Source organism: Mangifera indica, chromosome 17 (assembly GCF_011075055.1).
Source record: "Mangifera indica cultivar Alphonso chromosome 17, CATAS_Mindica_2.1, whole genome shotgun sequence".
NCBI classification, from domain to species: domain Eukaryota; kingdom Viridiplantae; phylum Streptophyta; class Magnoliopsida; order Sapindales; family Anacardiaceae; genus Mangifera; species Mangifera indica.
In genome coordinates, this window is record NC_058153.1 from 4,121,071 (window position 1) to 4,142,405 (window position 21,335).

At 34.5% G+C, this 21,335-nt stretch overlaps 2 protein-coding genes across 2 annotated transcripts; one reads left to right on the top strand and one right to left on the bottom strand.

Moving 5' to 3' along the window:
- Window positions 1–847: 847 nt before the first annotated feature.
- On the bottom strand, window positions 848–3,018 carry LOC123200113 (mediator of RNA polymerase II transcription subunit 20a). Its single transcript, XM_044615243.1, has 5 exons — window positions 2,858–3,018; window positions 2,628–2,770; window positions 2,361–2,539; window positions 2,195–2,284; window positions 848–1,293 (listed from the first exon to the last, which is right to left on the bottom strand). The coding sequence occupies exons 1-5, from the start codon at window positions 2,869–2,871 to the stop codon at window positions 1,051–1,053; spliced, it is 669 nt and encodes a 222-aa protein (XP_044471178.1). The 5' UTR covers window positions 2,872–3,018; the 3' UTR covers window positions 848–1,050.
- A 546-nt stretch (window positions 3,019–3,564) lies between these two features.
- On the top strand, window positions 3,565–18,192 carry LOC123200540 (protein CTR9 homolog). The gene is given in 25 exon segments (XM_044615748.1): window positions 3,565–3,912; window positions 4,286–4,352; window positions 4,572–4,766; window positions 5,436–5,536; window positions 5,758–5,811; window positions 6,016–6,137; window positions 6,246–6,304; window positions 6,429–6,643; window positions 7,289–7,373; window positions 8,104–8,204; window positions 8,314–8,406; window positions 9,526–9,594; window positions 9,711–9,720; window positions 9,723–9,802; window positions 9,976–10,242; window positions 10,575–10,655; window positions 10,756–10,914; window positions 11,145–11,240; window positions 15,157–15,258; window positions 15,331–15,438; window positions 15,531–15,755; window positions 16,334–16,600; window positions 16,697–16,768; window positions 17,049–17,363; window positions 17,842–18,192. Coding segments are annotated over 25 exon segments (3,267 nt in total). The 5' UTR covers window positions 3,565–3,771; the 3' UTR covers window positions 18,025–18,192.
- The last annotated feature ends 3,143 nt before the right edge of the window (window positions 18,193–21,335 follow it).

The following is a 21,335-nucleotide window of genomic DNA, read 5'->3' on the forward strand; positions in this document are numbered from 1 at the left end:
AGTCACCATCCAAAACCCAAGTGAATGCAATGGTTGGGTCGTTTTAATTCAGAAGAATGACCCATTACAAAATGCTCATGGTTCGATTTGGTGGTAAAACAATTACTGCAACAACAACAATTGATGAATATTGCCAAAATTTAAATTTAATTTTTTATTAAAATTAACATAAATTAAGCATAAAAATATAGTTAATAAAATGACCAACTAAAATATTATTTAATTTGGAGATTCATTTTGTCTTTTTATCAAATATTTTAATAATTTAAGAAAATTTAAAATGTGAGAATCTATTTCACTATAAAAAATATCCATTTGGGCCTTTGAAATTCTGATATCCCCCTATTTCATTATGAACTTTGTTGCATTATTCAAAGGTGAATTCAAGTAAAGTCAAGTTAAAGTTTAGGCCAACTTAAGTGTAAGCTTAAGTTTAGATTCAACCTTAACAAGCTCATTTTAAAACAGTTTAAACTCAATTTAACTTGAGGAAGTCAAACTTCAATTTGGCTACACTACCAAATAGAGCTTAGCTTGATACTTAAGTCAAAATCAATTAAAATGACATCACTTTAATGTATAATGATAAAATGACATCATTATTGTCAATTCAAATCAAATTTTTATATACTTGCACACTTGACGGGATGAACACCCTTAAGCTTGAGCTCGATAGTATAAAATCTTTAGGCTCAAATTTGCCTAAACTGAGTTTGTTCGAATTGAGCTAACAATCAAGTTCAAACTAGCTCAATTCAAATCCATCTTTAACAACAATTTTAAGATTCATTCAAATTCAACCAAATCCTTCAATTCCGTTTGGCAGTAACAGGTTCATCCTTCCATATTTCTGGCTAATATAACATCATAGTTTCTTAATACTTTTCATTTTATCCATCAAACGGTGCTCCTGATTTGAAATTGTAATTGGAAATGAACGGCTTGAACGGAACATAAGGTGAGCCTAAATACCAGATTTGTCCATTAAAAAAACAGAAAGAAAGCCAGTCATTTGAGTAACATACAGGACCATGATCACTGGTTTACTTCCTAATTTCTCGCAGCCTGCCCACTTTGAACAGATGCAATTAGTTGGGCCATAACAGTAGCATACTGAACCGCCGTGTGCTGAGATGTATACAGGTCTAGGAGGCCATACTCAGTAAAATTAGGTTCCATATGCATAAACTGACCTGGCAATGATCTTTTCGACAGCGCTTCTTGCCATATGTCTAGAAATTCTTCCATAATTTGCCTGGATTTTTCCATTGAAGAAATAGGAAGGTACTCCACCTACAAGGAAACAAGTGACTTCATCAACTGAAAACTTACTCTTAATAACAAGAATGACAAAGATGTAAGAGCATCGGGGCAGTGCACAGAGGTACTTAGCGCTTATAAAGTTTATTTATTCAAGGCCAAGGAACTACATTTTAGATGCTAGAAAATTTGGAAGATGTAAGAGCTTAAAAAACTACAAAGACTTTATTTCCACACTTGTGCAAAGCACAATCACTTGAAATCAACAAGCTGCGATTCAGTATAGGGATTATATTCAAGCACACAAGCTGTATTGCCAAATAAAAAGAATTAGGGACTAGCAGATTTGGCTTCAATAACTCCACAAAAAGTGTGTATGGCAAGGTCATGCAGATCAACCATACTGATTACAGGACCTGAGGTTAATATCCAATTCAGCTGTAATACCAACCCTGCAGCATGCTCTAACCAAAGTTGTTAAATAGACGACCTTTATCATGCATCTCAAAAGAGATCATGCGACACAAATTTGCATACGTTGATCATAAAAATCAAATTGTAAAGAATGGTTATATTGCACAATCTGAATTTCTTTCAGCTCCTATGGTATTAAGATAAGAGATTTATACAGGTAGAAAACTTAGATTTCAAATGCATTTATGCCCGAATTAAACATTCAATACCAAAACTTTGTCACACTACTGAACATTATCTATCAAATTTATCAATAATATATATCAGAAAATTTAAATCCCAAATTAATTTTTCTTAGGACCCATGAGTTCATTATCTTTAACATTGCCACTGAAATATAAATTTTCTACAACTTCATCAATTCAAAGAAATAAGGTCGGTAAATATTACTATTCCCCAAAAAAAAATTATCAAATTATGTAACAAAAGCTAATTTAAACAGCTAATGCAAGTTGAGTACCTCCATAACTATTCCTCTTAAATTTTCAGAATGAAATGGCACAACTTTTCCCACTCTCAATTGGAAATCACCTAGTTGATATTGAACCCCCTGAATAAACCATCATACACTACATCAGCCTACAATAAAAAGTATTAAAACTAAGCATTGTAAATGCTAAAACAACCTCAAAATTTAGAGCCACTCTCATTTTGTAAGACTGCAACTTCTCCATTATAGTCTGAATGGAGGAATCAGCTTCCATAACGATCCGTTGAGCCCGTATTACGAAATAATACTTGTTTGGCTGTTCTGGAACTGATATCCCCAGAAAATCTCGCGGGAATTCCCCCGCAAAAGCCTGGTCTGTTTGTAAATTAAATAAAAATAATTTAAAATTTTCAAAAATAAACAAATAAAACACTCTACTACTAAAAAATTAAATACGAAAAACCTCGTAACATGGGTTTGTAGAATGTGAGAGTAGCTTTCCAGCGGCCTTCTTTAACGCCGTTGATGCTCTCAACGCACTGCGAGACTTCGCTTAAGATTTGACTGTTGACAGTTGTGCCTGCATTTGGTTGCCAATGCAAAACCCTAAAGAAAAGAGAATTGAATCGAATCAACAGCTAACATTTTCCAGTGTAGATAAATTTTCGAAGAGTGTTTTTCTTTTTGCTTTACCATTTAATGGGCATCGTGATGATTTAGCTGGTTGCTGCCACACAGATCGGCGAACCGGTTTGATGGTTTCTGAGAGTCCACAGACTAATACATGGAGCTGGAACGGTGTCATTAAAAATGCTCAGAATCAAATTGGTCAAATCTGAGTAAATTTCATAACTACCCCTGAGTTTTACGAAAACCACCGCCCGTGCCACGCTAGGCGCTGGGGGTTTCTATCACCGTTACCCCCCTGTAGTTTTTACAAACGCCAAAGGACTTATTTCCGGAGAAGTTTAGTGATTTCTCAAATTCTAATTTGTTAATTTTAAAAAATTTATCTTTTTTTTTATTTAGTTTTATAAATTAAAAATTTCTCTTATTTTAATTTTAAAAATTTACTTTTTACCCATACTATGATTTCTAGGACTTAGATAATGTAATGAAAAAGTAATTTTTTAAAATAAATTAAGAAAAAATTATTAATTTTCAAAAATAAAATAAAAAATAGTTTTTAAATAAAATTTTAAAATGATAATTTTATCTTTGATAGAAATAATCAAAATTAATAGATAGGAATTTAATTAAGTTAATAAGGGGAAATTTGAGTAAACTTTGGGCGTGAAAAAGTTCTCCGGCAAGAAAAAAAGGGGCAAAGTGTATCATTACAAAATAAGAAGTCTATATGGATAGAACCGCAGTGTCGCAAAATGGGAAGTCCACTTCTGTAAAAAAATAGAAAAAGAAAAATCAATTACAGCCGGTACTATAATTACTTCACTAAAGAGAAACCAAGTTCAATTCAAATCTCTGTTCACTAATCCGGTATTTGTGGGTACCCTCCTTAACAAATTCAGATATCTGAAAAAAGAGAAATACTCATTGTTAGGTTAGGTTTTTATTTGGGAACAACTTGGCTGTTGAAATCAAAATCAATGGCGTGCGTGTACATACCGGTGCAGAACTCGGAGGAGGAGGTCAGAGTGGCGCTGGATCAGCTCCCTAGAGACGCCTCTGATATACTCGACATTCTCAAGGCTGAGCAGGCACCTCTCGATCTCTGGCTCATCATCGCGGTGCGTTTATTTTTAAAGAAATGTTCTTATATTATCACTGCGCTGTATAGGGTGTTTCTCGTTTGAGTTCATGTAATGTTCTTACTTAAAAAAAATTAGGGCAAGTGTTCGGTGAACATTTATGCTTTGTATGAAATAGATGGTTTCGTGGATGAATGCTAATTTGCGAGGCCATGTGTATTAGCTTATTAGGTTTTGGATGAATTCGTTGAGTTAGATGAATTTTCGGTTGATTTTGTTTGTGAAACTTATTATGTTTATAAGGCTGTGATGATTCGGCATAGTGGAGTGGAACGGCCCTTTATGAGAAATGATTAGCAATCAAATAATTTTGATTTTCACTTTCATCTTATTTTTTAATGTGATGATGCAGAGAGAGTACTTCAAGCAAGGGAAAGTTGAACAATTTCGTCAAATTTTGGAGGAAGGGTCTAGTCCTGGTATTCTTTTTTCGTCTTGCTAATTGGCATTCTTTTACTTGTAATTTGTGTACTTTTATGTGTTTGGTTCCTAAAACAAATATATTTCTATGGTTCCCGAAATAAATATATTTGTATGGTACTAAGTCTCTGCATGGTTTTGCTCTCATTTATTATCTTAGAAATTGAACATATTTTTTTCTAGAGTGATTATTCTGTATCTTTTTTACTTTTTGGCAGAAATTGATGAATATTATGCTGATGTAAGATATGAGAGAATTGCCATCCTAAATGCTTTAGGGGCTTATTACACCTACCTTGGGAAAATTGAGACGAAACAAAGAGAAAAGGAGGAGCATTTTATTCTGGCAACACAATATTACAATAAAGCCTCAAGAATTGACATGCATGAACCTTCTACTTGGGTTGGGAAAGGTGAGAGTTGTTGGGATTCTATATCCAATCATATATTTTCAAGTAAAGTTGCACTGGCTTGCTATGTTAAGCTCATTGACTTTTCATTGGGATGCTGGAATTTCCGCTGGATATTTTATTGAATCACACTTTGTATATGAACCATTTTGCGACATAACTTTTTATAGATTAGAGTAAAGCTAACCTTTATTTTTTTGCTTGGACATTCTAGTGACTCCAGTTGTAGTGCCTAAGAGTCTAAAATAGGTCTCATTTGCTGGTTTTCTTCGATACAGTTGTTTGGTGGAACATCCTTTCTTAGGTTAAAGTCATATTGGATAAATTTTATTATGGATCTACTTTAGTAGATGGTTAAGTTATTATTCAAATAGGCATTGTATTCAGAGAGTTATTTCTTTATATATTCTAATTGTTTTTCTAAATATATGTTTCTTAGCCATTTGTATGGTTTAACCTCATACTTATTGAAACTTGACTGATGATATATGGTATACAATTTAAGATCTATAGGTTGTCTTATACATCCTTCGGTAATGAGTGTTCTGGGAGATTCTAGATTGTTCAACCAAAATTTCATGGATCAGTAGGTGTTTTTGGTTAAAGAGTGAGTCATATTTTGGGTTTGGACTGACAATGTCTTAAAATTTAAATCATGTTTGTTATCTGTAGGTCAACTCTTACTGGCTAAGGGTGAAGTAGAGCAGGCATCAAGTGCATTTAAAATTGTGTTAGAGGCAGATCATGATAATGTCCCTGCTCTTCTGGGTCAGGTAAATTGAATTGCTCTTTGTGTCCAAAAAATTGTTTGTAATTAGACATTACAGATTTGAAGTGTTTGCTCTGCTCTGTAAATTTTGCTACGATAGTGTGTTCCTGTGGTAATAATTAAACACTTGAAAACTTTTTTTTTTTTTGTGTATCGTGAAGAAATTAAAGCTTCAGTAAATTTGTTCTGCTCTCTGCTGTAAATAATTCACTTTAATACCTGCAGGCATGCGTTGAGTTTAATCGTGGTCGCTATAATGATTCATTAGAGATGTATAAGGTTAGTTGTTTTCATCTCAGTGTATGCCATGTAAACTAACTTATACTCTCATAACCTGCACTGTGTAACATCTAAAAGTAGATCAGCAGGACTATGACCAGCAGTCTGTATAATATCAGATATGTACTATTTGAAAGAATGCTTTTAGTCGTTAACTCAAATGTTAACATTTCTGTTAATTCTCGCTGTATGACTTTTGTTAAGAGGGCCTTGCTAGTCTATCCTGATTGTCCTGGAGCCGTGAGACTTGGAATTGGTCTTTGTCGCTATAAATTGGGACAATTTGAGAAAGCTCGACAGGCATTTCAGCGGTCTTTGCAGGTAATGTATTTACTAATTATTTGTGTTAAAGTATGTTGCAATCAGCTTCTGCTGCTTCAAATTTATTACTGATGCTGTTTTGTTATGTTTCACAATTTTTCACTTGCAGTTAGATCCGAGAATGTTGAGGCTCTTGTTGCACTTGCTATTATGGATTTGCATGCAAATGAAGGTGAATAGATCTGGGTTTATCATACTATTCAGTTTATGGATAATTTCCTAAAAATACTTTATTTTTAAAATCTAACTCTGCATATATAACATCTTAACTCTGATGCTGTATCATGTCTACACAGCTACTGGGATCAGGAGAGGAATGGAAAAAATGCAGAGAGCATTTGAGATATATCCCTACTGTGCCATGTCTCTGAATTATCTGGCCAATCACTTTTTCTTCACGGGTCAGCATTTCTTAGTTGAGCAACTGACTGAAACAGCGCTTGCTGTGACCAATCATGGGCCAACAAAATCACATTCTTACTATAATTTAGCTCGATCTTATCACAGCAAGGTTTGGAATTTCATTATGATACATTTAAATAGGTTATTTTCAATGGCACTATATGGTCTCTCTTCTTTCTGAATTTGATTTCACTCCCAAAATATACTAGGTTGGTATAAAATCTAAATAAATCAATCTGACCAAGTGGCTTATATGTACTTGAAGCTCCCATTTATATAATCCATGCAGTCACAACTAGAAATTTTGTCCCAATTCCTGTATCTTATTCTGGTAATCTTTCCAAAATGATCTTTTCTACATGCCACTTTTTAAGTCCTTTTGACAGTTATCTGTGGTTAATGAAATGTCTTGATGGTCGTAATTATATTAGTAGCCTCCAACATGAGAAAGATGATCAGGTCTTGAACTTTAGATGCATCTATGGTCTCCATTAACAATTTTGTTGATTTTTAAATTGTTCCATTTGCTTTAATGTTTAGCAAGTTATTTTAAAAAAAAGGAATTAATCAGTTGTATTTTTATTTTACCCGCTCCTTGCTATCTCTCTGGATTTCTTTGTACTTTTTTGTTTTTCTTTGCTTCTACTTAAAGTATATCTCAAATATCATTAGGTTAGTCTTCCATATTTAATTACCTGTCTCGTTTTTGGCCTTTCTGTACTGAAAGCAGTATTGTCATTTTTCTTGACTGTAGGGGGATTATGAAAAAGCCGGGCTCTACTACATGGCATCTGTCAAAGAAATTAATAAGCCCCACGAGTTTATATTTCCATATTATGGTAAGTAATCATCTTCATTCTGTACAGGTTGTATACTGTCTATCATAATTTGTGATATACATTGGCATAGCAACTATACTTTTTATAATAAAATAACTTGTTTTACTGGTTTTGAACTAGTTAGGAAATTTTAATTTTTGAAAGTTTCATATGAACAAAAAATTCCTAAAAACTTAGGAAAATTTCCTAGAATCACTTCTCACAACAATCACCTGCTTATTTGTTGTTATTAAGATTGGCTATCCCTATGTATTAAATACCTACATTATAATTGTAAAAAGTAAATTGATAATAAGATTCTTACATTAGTCTGTGCCTCTACATATAGTTATTTTGCTCATCTTCCTTGATCCTTCTCTTTTTGGTTTCTTTTTAATATCTTCTTTGATCTAATTTTACATGGTTGGTCTACTTTAGGGATGAACTCATCCAATATTTGTAGAAATGAGTTTCTTTTCAACTGACATGTTTGCTGAAAACCTCATGATTTATACCTGAGCATGCTAGCATGTTTTGGACTTCTGACCCTTAACATTTGGTTTCAGATTTTCTACGTATAGTGTATTTAGATAAAATTGTGATGACTGATATTTGTATTGTTTTTCCGTTCATTTTCATGGTTCAACTCAATAGTATTAATTTCAGCCAGTGATCACAAGATCATTATAATGTATTAATGTCAGTCTTTTCATTTGTTCTAGTGCTCTGCAATTTTTGTTGTTTGGTGCAGGTTTGGGACAAGTACAACTGAAGCTTGGAGATTTCAGAAGCGCACTTACAAACTTTGAAAAAGTTTTGGAGATTTATCCTGATAATTGTGAGACATTGAAAGTGAGTTATACTATAGATAGTTTCACTTTGTTTATGACTTGTAAATCTGACTTAGTTATTGGAACTTTGGTTTCAATTTGGATTGGATTGATTTTCTCCTGTCCTGCAGGCTCTCGGTCACATATATATTCAACTAGGACAGGTTGAGAAGGCCCAGGAACATATGAGGAAGGCGGCAAAAATTGATCCACGTGATGCTCAGGTCATTTATACTGTTGTTTGATCAAGGTTACAATTTTCATGTGTGATGACCGTTATGCATAACATATTATTGAAGCTATTTAAGATATTTTCTTGAATGAAGCATCTCACTGACTGGCGGTGCAGTGATCACTTGCAATCCCATCTCTCTTTACACTCTTATGTTGTCTTCATACTAATATGGCTTTGACTCTGTGTCATGTCATGCGTAATATAAGAGTTCATTGTTCAGATTTTTCTAATTGATAATATTTACACTGAGCTGATTGCGAAGACACGCCTATTGGTGATATTTGTACTAAAGCAGCAATTCTAATATGTCATGATGCTCAAATCATAATGCTTTTAGAATGAGTTAGCAGGCATCTTTTATGCTAACTGCAACATGTGATGATGAACTTTTTAAGCTTCAAGTTTGATGAATTTCAGTGAAATGGGAGACATTGAATCTAATCCTACTAATAATATTTGCAAGCTGCATAGGATGGGTGGGTTGAGGCAGACCTTGCTTTTTAAACTTACAAATTTAAAAAAAAAAAAAAAAACGATAATTGAATTACACAGAAGCTGAGTAGTTTGTTGCAAATTTAACATAATCGAAGCTATTTAAGTTGTGTGCATCCTTAACCCTACTATTTGACTGGTATCATGCTGTATGTTGAGTGGAATTTGTTGCCTCCTCTTCAGCTTGGCCCACAGATAAATTTTCCATGGTTTATTGAGAGTGTATATTATATAAAGATCCTGCTGTCCCATTCCATGGTCAATAAGTCCTTTTTTGTTCAATCTGGTTCTTTTTCTTAGAGATACTTACCTTGAAGCAGAGTTATGCTCTTGCTTTGATGAAAATACCAACTGGGCCAAAATAGTTAAGTTTTTCATTGGTGATATCCCCTAATCTGATAGTTATGAAATTTCAAGGGAGATCTCAGACAAATTTATAAGGAGGTTCATGAGGAATTTCATATCAATGTAACATGATTTATGATTACAATATCCCCCAGATTTTATACTTACTAGTAGAAATGGTTGGAATGCATACACCAAAGTATATTCTGTTTTGTAGTATCTCCATTGTTTTGTTTGTTCCTCCTGAAACAATTCAATTAATGATATACAGGCTTTTATTGATATGGGGGAGCTATTGATTTCTTCTGACACCAGTGCTGCTCTTGATGCCTTTAAAACTGTAAGCCCTTTTCTGCACTCAATTCTGATTACCAATTTGGTATTTCTAATATGAATTAAATATCATCTCCTAAAGTTCTGGTTCTGTATTTTTTTATCTTTGGTACATTTTTGCAGGCACGAACTCTAATGAAAAAGGGGGTCAAGAAGTCCCAATAGAAATGCTGAATAATATTGGTGTTCTGCATTTTGAAAAGGAAGAGTTTGAGGTTTGTGCAGTTTTCATTTTACTTGATTGATGTAGGACAGATTCTCTTTAAGAACTGTTTGATTGTATAATAAGCATTCTTTTTCTGAAATGAGTGTACTTGTTTTCCTTCCACCATGGAAATTCAATATGTAGTAATTGATAACAGATTGTTTTGATGCTTTTATTTTTCAGTTGGCTCAACAAAGTTTCAAGGATGCTCTGGGCGATGGCATATGGATTACTTTGCTTGATAATAAAGTGAACACCTGTGCTGTTGATGCTAGTGCATCCATTTTTAAATACAAGTACACACAATTATTTCATCAACTTGAGGAAGATGGTCGTACTGTGGAACTACCATGGAATAAGGTCACTGTGTTATTTAACCTGGCCAGATTACTGGAGCAGTTACATAACTCAGAAGCTGCAAGCATATTGTACCATTTGATATTGTATAAGGTAGGTATGTATGTGCTCAGACATCTCTTGTGCCCTTGATTTTATTTGTCTTTTCCATCATGCAAGCACATTAGTGCAGTAGTAGGATCTAAAGTAGTCTATTGATCAAAGCTGTAAGTAGACCGTTGCTCAAAAAGGGGTTGTATGTTTTCTTCCGTGAACTATCTTTTTCTCCAATTTGGTCATTTCTATGAATGTTGTTAGAGAGAGAGAGAGAGAGAGAATATCAACTCTAACGTTTTTGATGCTTCATGTTGTGTTGAAGTATTTTGCTATGCAGGTTGCTCTTATTTTATTTATTTAGTTTTATTATGATGATTATTATTTTACAGTATCCAGAATATGTAGATGCTTATCTGAGGCTTGCTGCAATTGCAAAAGCTCGAAATAATCTTCAACTAAGTATTGAACTGGTTGGTATTAGCTTCACGTCCCCCATCGTTTATTTTTATATATAGATAGGTAGAAAAAGGGATGTGTGTAATATCGATGATATGATTCCTTTCCTTACAGGTTAATGAGGTTTTGAAGGTGAATGGCAAACACCCAAATGCATTATCTATGCTTGGTGACTTGGAACTTAAAAATGATGACTGGGTTAAGGCAAAAGAAACTTTCCGTGCTGCCAGTGATGCAACTGATGGGAAGGATTCTTACTCCACTCTTTCTCTGGTGCGTATATTGTTCAGTGGAATAATTTTGTTTCTTTTGACATGTCTTGACATCATTGCTTAAAGCAGTGACGTTTGGTCCTCTGTCAGGTAATATGGATGATGCTTTGCAGTGCATTATCCTGTCTTTTGTTTATAACCAACTTGTGATTATGGAAAGTTCACTTTGTTGCTTAAATCATTGCACTATTAGCTTAACATCCAATTCATTTCTTTGTTTGATGATGTAAGGGGAACTGGAATTACTATGCTGCTCTTCGCAATGAAAAACGAAACCCTAAGTTGGAAGCAACCCATTTGGAAAAATCAAAGGAACTCTACACCAGAGTATGATTTTTTCTCTCCTTTTCCTGTTTAAAAAACTGTTTATGCTTCTATAGGTATTGTAGGAGTTAATATCTGGTAAATAAGATATATCTATCTGTTCTGCTTTCAAGTCCAGCCATGATTTTGATACAATTGTAGTAGGTTACTGTTTTCTTTCTTTCTTTCTAGCTAGAAGAGAAAATTCTATTAATTTCACCAAAATTGAGATACAATAAAGAGATCTAGTGGTCCATTGCTAAAATCAGAACAACTGATATGTAACAACACACAGCAATGAAGTGCGTGTAATTAATACCAAACCACATAAAAACAAGGTGAAGTCGTTACTGTATTATTGAATTCTTTTACTATGTATTGTTTGTCCTATTTGCCATAGGGATATTTAAGGGAAGTAAAAGTTGAATTATTATATAAAGCTGAAGGATTAAGATATAGTGTATATAGTAGAAAATTACGTCGTGTTGTACTTTAAAATTTATTTTCCCTATCTTGGATCCTCATATAATATTCTTCTTAGGTTAATACTGCATGTACCCCAAGAAAATTTGAATATTAACACTCAACCACGACAAACTCCAAAATCTACTACATACACCCTTTGTTGTTAGTTTTGGCTTTAAACATATTAGTTACTAACTGTTGCAATAAAAAATCTACCCTCATTCAATTCCCTTCCACTTCACAAACCACAGACCACCCCCACCCCCCCCGGGGTGAATTAGAAAAATTAGGAATTTATTAAATATTTAGCAAAATTAGAATTATCAATTTAATTATTATTACTGATTAGGAATATTAGTTTATTAAGAATTGATATATGAGGAGTCCAATTAGGGTTATGTTTTAATTCAATAAATGGTAGGGTTTTAGGAGGATTAGGATTAGCATTTGAAAATCTAATATTAGAGTAGCCTTGTATTATGGGAGGTGGAGCTTCACCATTGCTGATCACTCACTCACAACCACACTCGGCTTGACCCCCACAATAACTTTATACCATCCACCTAGTTGCATCGTTGTCACCTAAGCACCTAGTTGTGCGACACAACTCGACCGACTAGTTACAACAACTTCGTTGACAAACCACCCTACGTTTACAATCAAATGTAACCATACCCACGCACCAAGTCCCAATCCGAAAGACCACAAATTTTCACTCTCATTTTTAGACTCAAACCTTGGGAGGAAAGCAAATTGTCGGTGACGGCTTACCGGCGAACTTTGTCGAAAGGTCAAAGAACCAACTTTGCGAGGATAAGTCTCAATCTTGAACTTTGGTCGAACAGAACCATCACATGACCACTACACTACACCTAACAATTTGGGGCATGATGGTTCTTTTGCAGTAGAAGAAAATTATGAAATTGGCTGGCGAGCTTGGGTTTGGAAGGGCGCAATGGTTGTGAGACACCCCTTCAGTGCACAATTTGCAGGAACTATAAACAACGAAGTTGATGGTTTCGAGTTGAAGAACTTTTTTGAGCAATATGGAGAAATCAAGGGGATCCATGAAAGCGTTGAAAAGTGGCAGCAAAAATTTATTGAATTTTATGATATTAGTGGTTGAGGTTGCTCTTCAAGCTGGCAACAAGAGTGTCATTGATGGGAAGCAAACTAAGGGTGACCCAAGTTATTATGGGGCTTCAAAATGTTTGTACAATAGTGTGCTCCAGAGTTGGAGCATGATGGGTTTGACCATTTACAACATCAAGTAGCCCTCCTGATAATTTAACCAGGTTTCGAAGTATCAAGATGCTTTAGTTACTGGTGTTGTTAATGAAACTTTGCAGTGGGCTACCACAGATTTCACTAAGACAAACTGACGGATTAAGTGCGCGTTGTTAGATTAACCCTAGTTAAAAAAGTGATAAGTGGCCAAATGTTGAGAATGAGTCTAGCAAAATGTTAGTTTCGGCAAGAAATTTAGTTGCTTAAAGAAATACTACAAATGTTATCAGGTTGGTGTTGTATGTTCTATCAACTACCAATGACAAGGGTGCAAGAATGCATTTGGCAAAAAGGACGGAACCTAAGCAGTATTTACAAAAATCTCTTACAGTAAATAAGATTAAACAACAAAGGGAATAACAAAAGATAAGCCAATAATTTAAGGAGTCAGGGCCTCCCAATCAACCAAAAGTTGCCAAAAAGCAAAACAATATTCTTCTTGTCAATTTCCTTTCGTCTCCCACTTGTATTTCCCTTAATTTCCTCCTAGAGAGGAATCATTGGGTCATGTGGGACTCCCAATGATTGAAGAAGATTACAAATTCTCCTTTTCCACACCCTCACGCTTCTTTGAATAGATCTTCATGGTTAGGTTGCTAACATTGCTTCCTTCATGACTCAAAGTGAATGTTGGGAAGCTGTTCCTTGATTATTTCGACACCCTTCGAAGTTTTCTCACTTTGACAGGGCTTATTTTGACTATCATGATTCCCATCTACAAATGCTTGCTTAAATGTTTTTCTTTCCCAACTGAACCAAAAAAATCAATCCATTCATCAGAGACAACTTTTGTTTCTCTACACAAGAAGACTTCTTAACACTCCTTACTAATAGAATGTTTCTCATCTTTAGAGTTGCAATCTTAGGAGTCTTTGGCTGTCATTTGGGGATAAAGGAAATTAAAAAACAAAGTGACTATGCGTGAAACAAAAATAATTGCTACAGAGAATTTCCTCAATTGCTAGGAGATTGATTTCTTATAGACAATAAGCATTTGAATAGGAAGGTTTGCCTTCATGGGTATTATAAGAATACCCTCTTTTATAGTTAGCAAAGTCACGTCAAAAGTGCCACCACCAAGATAAAAAATCAACACATTCTTTCGTCCAACACTTTAACCTTCTTATCAAGAACATAAGTAATGGCTACAGTTGTGGGGTCATTAATAATGCACATAACATTGAGTCCAACAATAACACTAACATCTTTTGTAGCCTGATGTTGAGAGCCATTTCAATTAGGAGGGATGGTGAACCACTACATCCTTAACAACTAGGCCAAGGAGGCCTCAATTACTTCACGCATCTTCGTGAGCACCATAGAACAGATTTCCCTGGCTACAGATTGTTTCCCTTTACCCCTGTAATTCTCAATAATCATGGGCTTATCACGTGGCTGGGATTAACCTTAAATGGCCAGAGCTTAATTTCACTCTGGATTGACGAGTCATTGAATCTCCTACCGATCAACCTATTCGCATTAAAAGTGGTATTGATGGGGTTCATAACGACCTGGTTCTTAGCATCATCACCAATCAAATGCTCTATATCAATGAAAACTACATACGATAGGGTTTATATGTTGCTTTGGTCATTGGCTATGATCACCAATATCCAACACACAACTAATCAAAATAACCAAAAAATAACACTTAAGAATTAAAAGGTAAATCACTGCTCTTATATATTAATGTCACTCAAGCAGTACTTACACAAATTACTTACAGTGAATAAGATCAAACAACAAAGGGAATAACAAAAGATAGACCGGCAATTTGAGTACTTGGGGACTTCTGATCAGCCAAAGGCTGTCCAATATCAAAACAATATATTTCTTGCCAATTTCCTTCCGTCTTGCACTTTTATTTCTCCTTTGTATAATTAACTTCCTCCTAAAGAGGAATCATTGGGCCATGTGGCACTCTCAATGATTGGACAAGCTTCTAATTTCTCCTTTCATGCAGTGGTCCCCTTGTGCTCTGATTCCTTGCTTTTTTCCATATGCTTCCTGTGGCAGACCTTCATGGCTGGAGTGCTAGCACATTCATCCTCTTATTTCTCATACTCATTTAGGTTCTACCTTCAGTTTTTTCATGTTTCTGCCTTCTTATTTTTTTTTTAATGCATTGCTATTGATAACAACATGTCATGATCTATGAAGTTAACATCTTATATTTTCATATTTTCAGGTTCTACTGCAGCACGCATCCAATCTATATGCTGCAAATGGTGCTGGAGTGGTCTTAGCAGAAAAAGGCCACTTTGATGTTTCAAAAGATATTTTTACACAGGTAAGCATAAAATTTTCTCATTTGTGTTGTTTATAAAATTATTGAAGTTACATTGAGCTTTCATGATTATAGGTTCAAGAAGCCGCAAGTGGAAGTGTCTTTGTCCAGATGCCCGATGTGTGGATAAATTTGGCACATGTTTATTTTGCACAAGGAAATTTTGCTTTGGCTGTGAAAATGGTGCTGCCTTATTTGTGTTTAATATTTTTTTTAAATTTATTTTTTTTATTGTATGCATGCATAATGCAGTGATAACACATGTTACCTTGCAGTATCAAAATTGCTTGCGGAAATTTTATCACAATACAGACTCTCAAATTCTTCTCTATTTAGCTCGCACTCATTATGAAGCTGAACAGTGGCAAGACTGCAAGAAAACATTACTAAGAGCTATCCATTTGGCACCTTCAAATTACACACTAAGGTTTGATGCAGGTGTTGCAATGCAAAAGTTTTCTGCATCCACCCTACAAAAGACAAAGAGGACTGCAGATGAGGTTGTTTGATGACTCCTCTCATGAGTCTTTGTTGTTGTTTAGTTTCCTTCGGATTTTTCCTTTATTTTTTTATGAGTAACTTCCAAGCTTGTGAGGTTAATTTTGTCGTAGAAGACTCTTCTTAGATGTATCATCATATTTTACACGGTTATACAGTGTATGAAAGGCGCTTTGCTGGACTCTGTAAGGAATGATTACACTTCTTAACATCACAATGTTAGGACTTGATAATAATTTAGCAGGGGAAACGTTAGGTTGAATATGTGAAGAAAACAGGTGATATGATTATTGCATATGACCACTTAAATGTGAAGTAATTTTGGGTGGTTGTAAAGTTCATATGTATTTATTTGTATAAATATGATATCTTATTGGGGAAAGATTTTTTTTCTCTATGATATAGTTTATATGTTACTTGCTCATGTTGCCAATTTAATGGTTACAAAATGATTGGTTATTTGGTTGAATCCACATTATGTCACAGATTATGCTGGAATCTATGTTCACTGCATTTAGTTTAATATTTTGTGTGTATGTCGATGCTTTCTTATTGCAAATTTGTTTGTCATATACTATAGGTGCGTTCAACAGTTGCAGAGTTGGAGAATGCTGTTCGTATATTTAGTCAGTTGTCTGCTGCTTCTAATCTTCACCTTCATGGGTTTGATGAGAAGAAGATTAACACTCATGTTGAGTATTGCAAGCACTTACTAGATGCTGCAAAAGTACACCGTGAGGCAGCTGAGCGTGAAGAGCAACAGACTCGACAGAGACAAGAAGCTGCTCGTCAGGTTGCATTGGCTGAGGAAGCCCGTCGTAAGGCTGAAGAACAAAAGAAATTTCTGGTATGCTAATATGAAATTCCTTCTAAATCTGTTGTTAGTACGAGTGATCACACTTTTAAAAGAAGAAACTGAGTTGACAATTTTTTGATGAAACAGTTGGAGAGGAGAAAACAAGAGGATGAGCTAAAACGTGTGAGGCAACAGGAAGAACATTTTCAGCGTATAAAGGTAACTGTTGATTATGGCATATAGCATGAAAATATTCAAGTTTATTGGTAGCAAGTTCCAGTAATCTAAAATCAATTGTGACTAATAAGCATGCCCAAGATTTACTAATGGTGGTAATGTAAATATTACATGTGGAAAGAGTTGATAAATGAACCAGTTTCTTTTTACAATATTTTCATTTTCTGGGGTGTTGAGAGACATCAGATGCATTCAACAATTCAGCAGTTAAACTACTTCTGGATGAAGCTTCTTTAGATAATAACTTGGTGTAACTTTCCAGGAGCAATGGAAGAGCAGTTCATCTAAACGACGGGAAAGGCCTGATAATGAGGATGACGAAGGCGGGCATAGTGAGAAGAGAAGGAGAAAGGGTGGAAAGAGGAGAAAGAAGGAAAAGAGTCCAAAGTCACGTTATGATACACATGATGCAGAAGCTGACATGATGGATGATCAGGAAGAGATTGATGATGAAGATGCTAACATGAATTATCGGGAGTCACATCATACGAGCGATCAGGAAGAGTATGCAGAAGAAAATGCTCAAGATCGCCTGGCAGCTGCTGGACTTGAAGATTCAGATGCCGAGGATGAGATGGTAACATATTATATTTAATTTTTGTTATTGAATTCCAAATCACAGAAGATACAAAAAATTGTTCCAGACCTGAATATCTTCAACTTGAACTTGTCACACTAATTCATAACCATCTATCTATTACAATCCAATGGTTGAAAATTAGATGAGATTAAATTAAAAAAATGGATGGTAACATGTTACATTTAATTTGGTCAATGGTTAAAAAATTGTATCAAAATTTTAGATAAGAATGTAAGTTGATATTGCCTGACTAGATGCATCCACACTAGTTTTAGATGCAGTGCTGCTTTAACTTGTTTATTACCCCAAATTTCTGAACTGTCCTTGTTTTGATTTCATCAGTAAAATGTTTAATCATGCCTAGGTATGTCTATTAATTTTAGCTGTTACCTTATTGCTTGCACTCAAGTTTTTGGTGAAATAAAGTTAATCATTTTTATTACTGTCAAGTGATGAGATGTTACTTTATATCCAGCCTTCCTCTTCGGCATTTCGACGGAGACGAGCGTTATCAGAATCCGATGATGATGAGCAATACAGGAAGCAGACACCGTCCAGTCCGACGAGAGACACAACTGCTGAGCTGCAAGATATCGATGGAGGAGTAAGAGAAGATGATGATAAGATGAATGGAGATAACGGTTCTGAGGATGATTAGGTTGAGATGTTAAATGCACATTGGCATTTTAGATGTCTTCCTTTCTGAACATTGTGCTCATATTCTGGGTAATCACTACATTGTTTATACATGCAGGTGTTTGCTCGTATCTTGTATGTTGGACTTTAATTGTAATCTTAATATACTTGCAACCGAAGTTCAGTAAAATCAATTTTTTTTTTTTTTGGTAATGAGGAAATCTTGTTTGAGTTGAACCGTCGTTTCGGAACTGAACTAATTATATTAAACAAGTAAAATTTAGAATCTAATGATTAGTTTTACAATTATTATATTAAATAAGTAAAAAGTTTAATTTTAAAAAATTGTTTACTTTTATGCTTGGAACGACTTTTTGATGTATTTTTGGCTACCTCTCCAACCCTAGCTTCCAATTCTCTATCAAGTTTCCATTTGGCTCAAGCCATCATTGAGAATGAAGAATTAGCTCCATGCAAGCCCAAAGATTCATTGCTTTTTCCACATTGGCCCAACTTTACTTTTGGGTGCAAATTCATTACTTGCATCCAAGGCCTTAATGAAATGGAAACTTAAATGAGTCCAAAAAGCAACTCCAAGCCACTTGAAGCCTAAGATGCCATGAAGCCCATTTAGTTGGATTGCAACTAAATGGGAAGCAAGTAACTTTAGTTGGTGGACATAGTTCCACTTTTAGGGAAAAGTTCCCTTTTTGTTGTTTTCTTGAATTAATATAGTATGACCTTAGTATTGAATGAATGGTTAAGCTTAAATGAAGGAAAAAGCTTCTATGTCAAAATTAATGCTCCATTTTGCCGCCACTTGCTCTTGTATATATGAAAGTGGATTTTCATTTGTAAGCTAGACTTCTTTGCTAATGAAAAATTCAAGTAAAACTTTGTAGCTTTTCTTTAGTTGCTCTTTCCTTTATCCAATTCATCTTGGAGGAAGAATTGGTGGTGAAGACCCCAAGGTTGGTGGAAATTTCCTTTATGTCTTGGTTAACTTTCTTGTTACCCCTTGAAATCCAAAGTGTGAATGTGTGTTATATGCTCGGTACTGTTCACAGTATGTAATTTTGCCATTTTCAGATTTTGCCATCCAACTTTGAAACTAGTTTGAACGCCTTGTGATTGTTATCATATATCATTAGAAAGCTCTTTGAATGCGATTTCCATGAACCATAATTTGTATGTTTTGGAAGTCATTTGATTGGTCAAATTGGAAGACAAAATGCTGCTGTGCCATATGAACAATAAATTCCAGATTTTCAGTTTGTGACTTGTTGCATTGCCTTGATGGATATGCACCACTTTTCTTTGCCATTCAAACTATTTCATACAAATTCAATAGCAGTTTGGGGTTGTTGAGAGTGGATTATGTGATAATTTTTTTTAAACCCAAAGATTTATTCTTCCCCAGGTTTGGTTAAAACTTAAATTTATTATACTTTTATGTTAAAATTTACTTTTAAACTTCAGAGTAAAAATATTATTAATTAAAATATAAGAAAACTAAAAATTTTTTATAAATATAAAAATTTAGTAATTTTTTAACTCAAAATTTAAAAATGATCGTTTTTTTTAGGTTTTTTTGTTAGTATTTTTTATGGTTGTTGTTATCTTCGGTTATGTTTTCTCTCTCTTAATTTCTCTTTTTTGCCACTCTCTCTCTCTCTCTCTCTCTCTTACAGCTCTAACCTTCTTTGTTTCTAACAAGTTCGTCTCAGCAGTTTTGCGATGGTTTTGAGAGTAGATTCTGTGGTAATTTTTTTTAATCATTGAAAGGAGGCCAGCAGCAATGGTGTTTGTGCAGCAAAGTCTGCACTCATTCACAGCACTTGGTCCTCTTTGAATGATGGCATGCAAAAAACTTGAAGAACAATCACTGTCACAGCAAGTGAAAAACTACTGATCATCACCATTCTTTTCTTAAATAACATGCTGAAGCAGTAAAGCTCTCATTATTTTCACGTTCTAAAATTATTCCATTTTAGAAAAATAAAATGAAATCCACATGTCAGTTTGTGGTCGAATTTATTATAAACATGATAACCAAGATATTAATATTAATAAGTGGGGTATTTGGGTTAAAAGGGTTTCCATTACCTCGAAGAAAACGGCGACGTTTGATGAATTTGTCAGATATTAAATGAAATAGGACTGACAGAGGAGGAGTCAGACTGCGGGGGTGGGGTGGGGGTTCGGAGGATTAAAAGTGTACGTTCAGTTCTGCAGCGCTGCAGTCTGAGTTTACAATGTCTGGACTAGACTCTGTAAAAACATCTTACTTCTGCTGTTTTTGGACCAATTTAATCAGAAGTAGAGCCAGACCATACCGCCTTCCCCACCAGAATCAGAACCTTCAGTCTATTGCAGGCAGACCCTTTTTCGCCTTTGCCCTACCCTCCTTTTCCGACCTAATTGCCCATCATCTTGTTGCATTGACTAAACATTCCCATTTTGGCTCCCATTGGGTGGTTGTAGTGACATCAGACGAGTTCCATTGACAAGAAAACATATAATCCAAAATTTGTCGGTGGATATTTTAAATAGAACTCTAAACTTAAATATAAGAACAATTATTAGGTCTAAAATTTTATTACTATATGATTAATCCAATTTCAAAAACAATTTAACTTTGACAAAATTTCTCTTATAAAAAAAATTGCCCATCTCCTCGTTGCATTTATCAAACATTCCCATTTTTACTCCTAAAGTATTCAAATTTCTTCCGAACGATATTTCAATATTAAACTTTTAACTTTTTTTTATAATAGTTATAAAATTAGTTACAAAATCTAAATTTTAACTTATTTTATGTAATTGATTTGTTTCCAAAAAGACAGTTCGACTTGGATGGATTTCCTCTTACCAACAAATAATTCCCATTTTCTTTCTTATGAATTATTCTGAGGATGGAGGGAAATATTAACCACCAGACATCAACACGCATAAACAGAAAAGGTAAACAAAATTGACTAATCCATTGAATTATTGCCAAATTTTCTCATGACAGTTCAACTTCAAACTCTGATCCTGCCATCATTAAAGACATCGTCATCCTCCACGACTACCTCTTTTACATACTACACAATGGGGGAATAAACAAGCCCTGGAAGATTTTCATCAAAGCTTTGTCTTACTTTCACATCAATTGCGAAAAAGAATAGTCTAAACATCATTTTTAAAAGGGTTTTTATATTTAGATTATTTCGTCTCTCAAATTTTTATATCAATGGCGGCCTTGGCCTCTCAATTATAATAATAATAAGCTGAACAAGAGGCTGAGGTAACACACCGAAAGCTAACATGAAAATCCCTGAAGATTTTGGC

Excerpts from the sequence above, each read along its gene's own strand:
- LOC123200113 (XM_044615243.1), bottom strand. Across the intron at positions 2,540-2,627 it reads CTACAAACCCATGTTACGAG|ACCAGGCTTTTGCGGGGGAA; the intron begins GTTTTTCGTATT and ends ATTTACAAACAG. Across the intron at positions 1,294-2,194 it reads TAAGAGGAATAGTTATGGAG|GTGGAGTACCTTCCTATTTC; the intron begins GTACTCAACTTG and ends GTTTCCTTGTAG.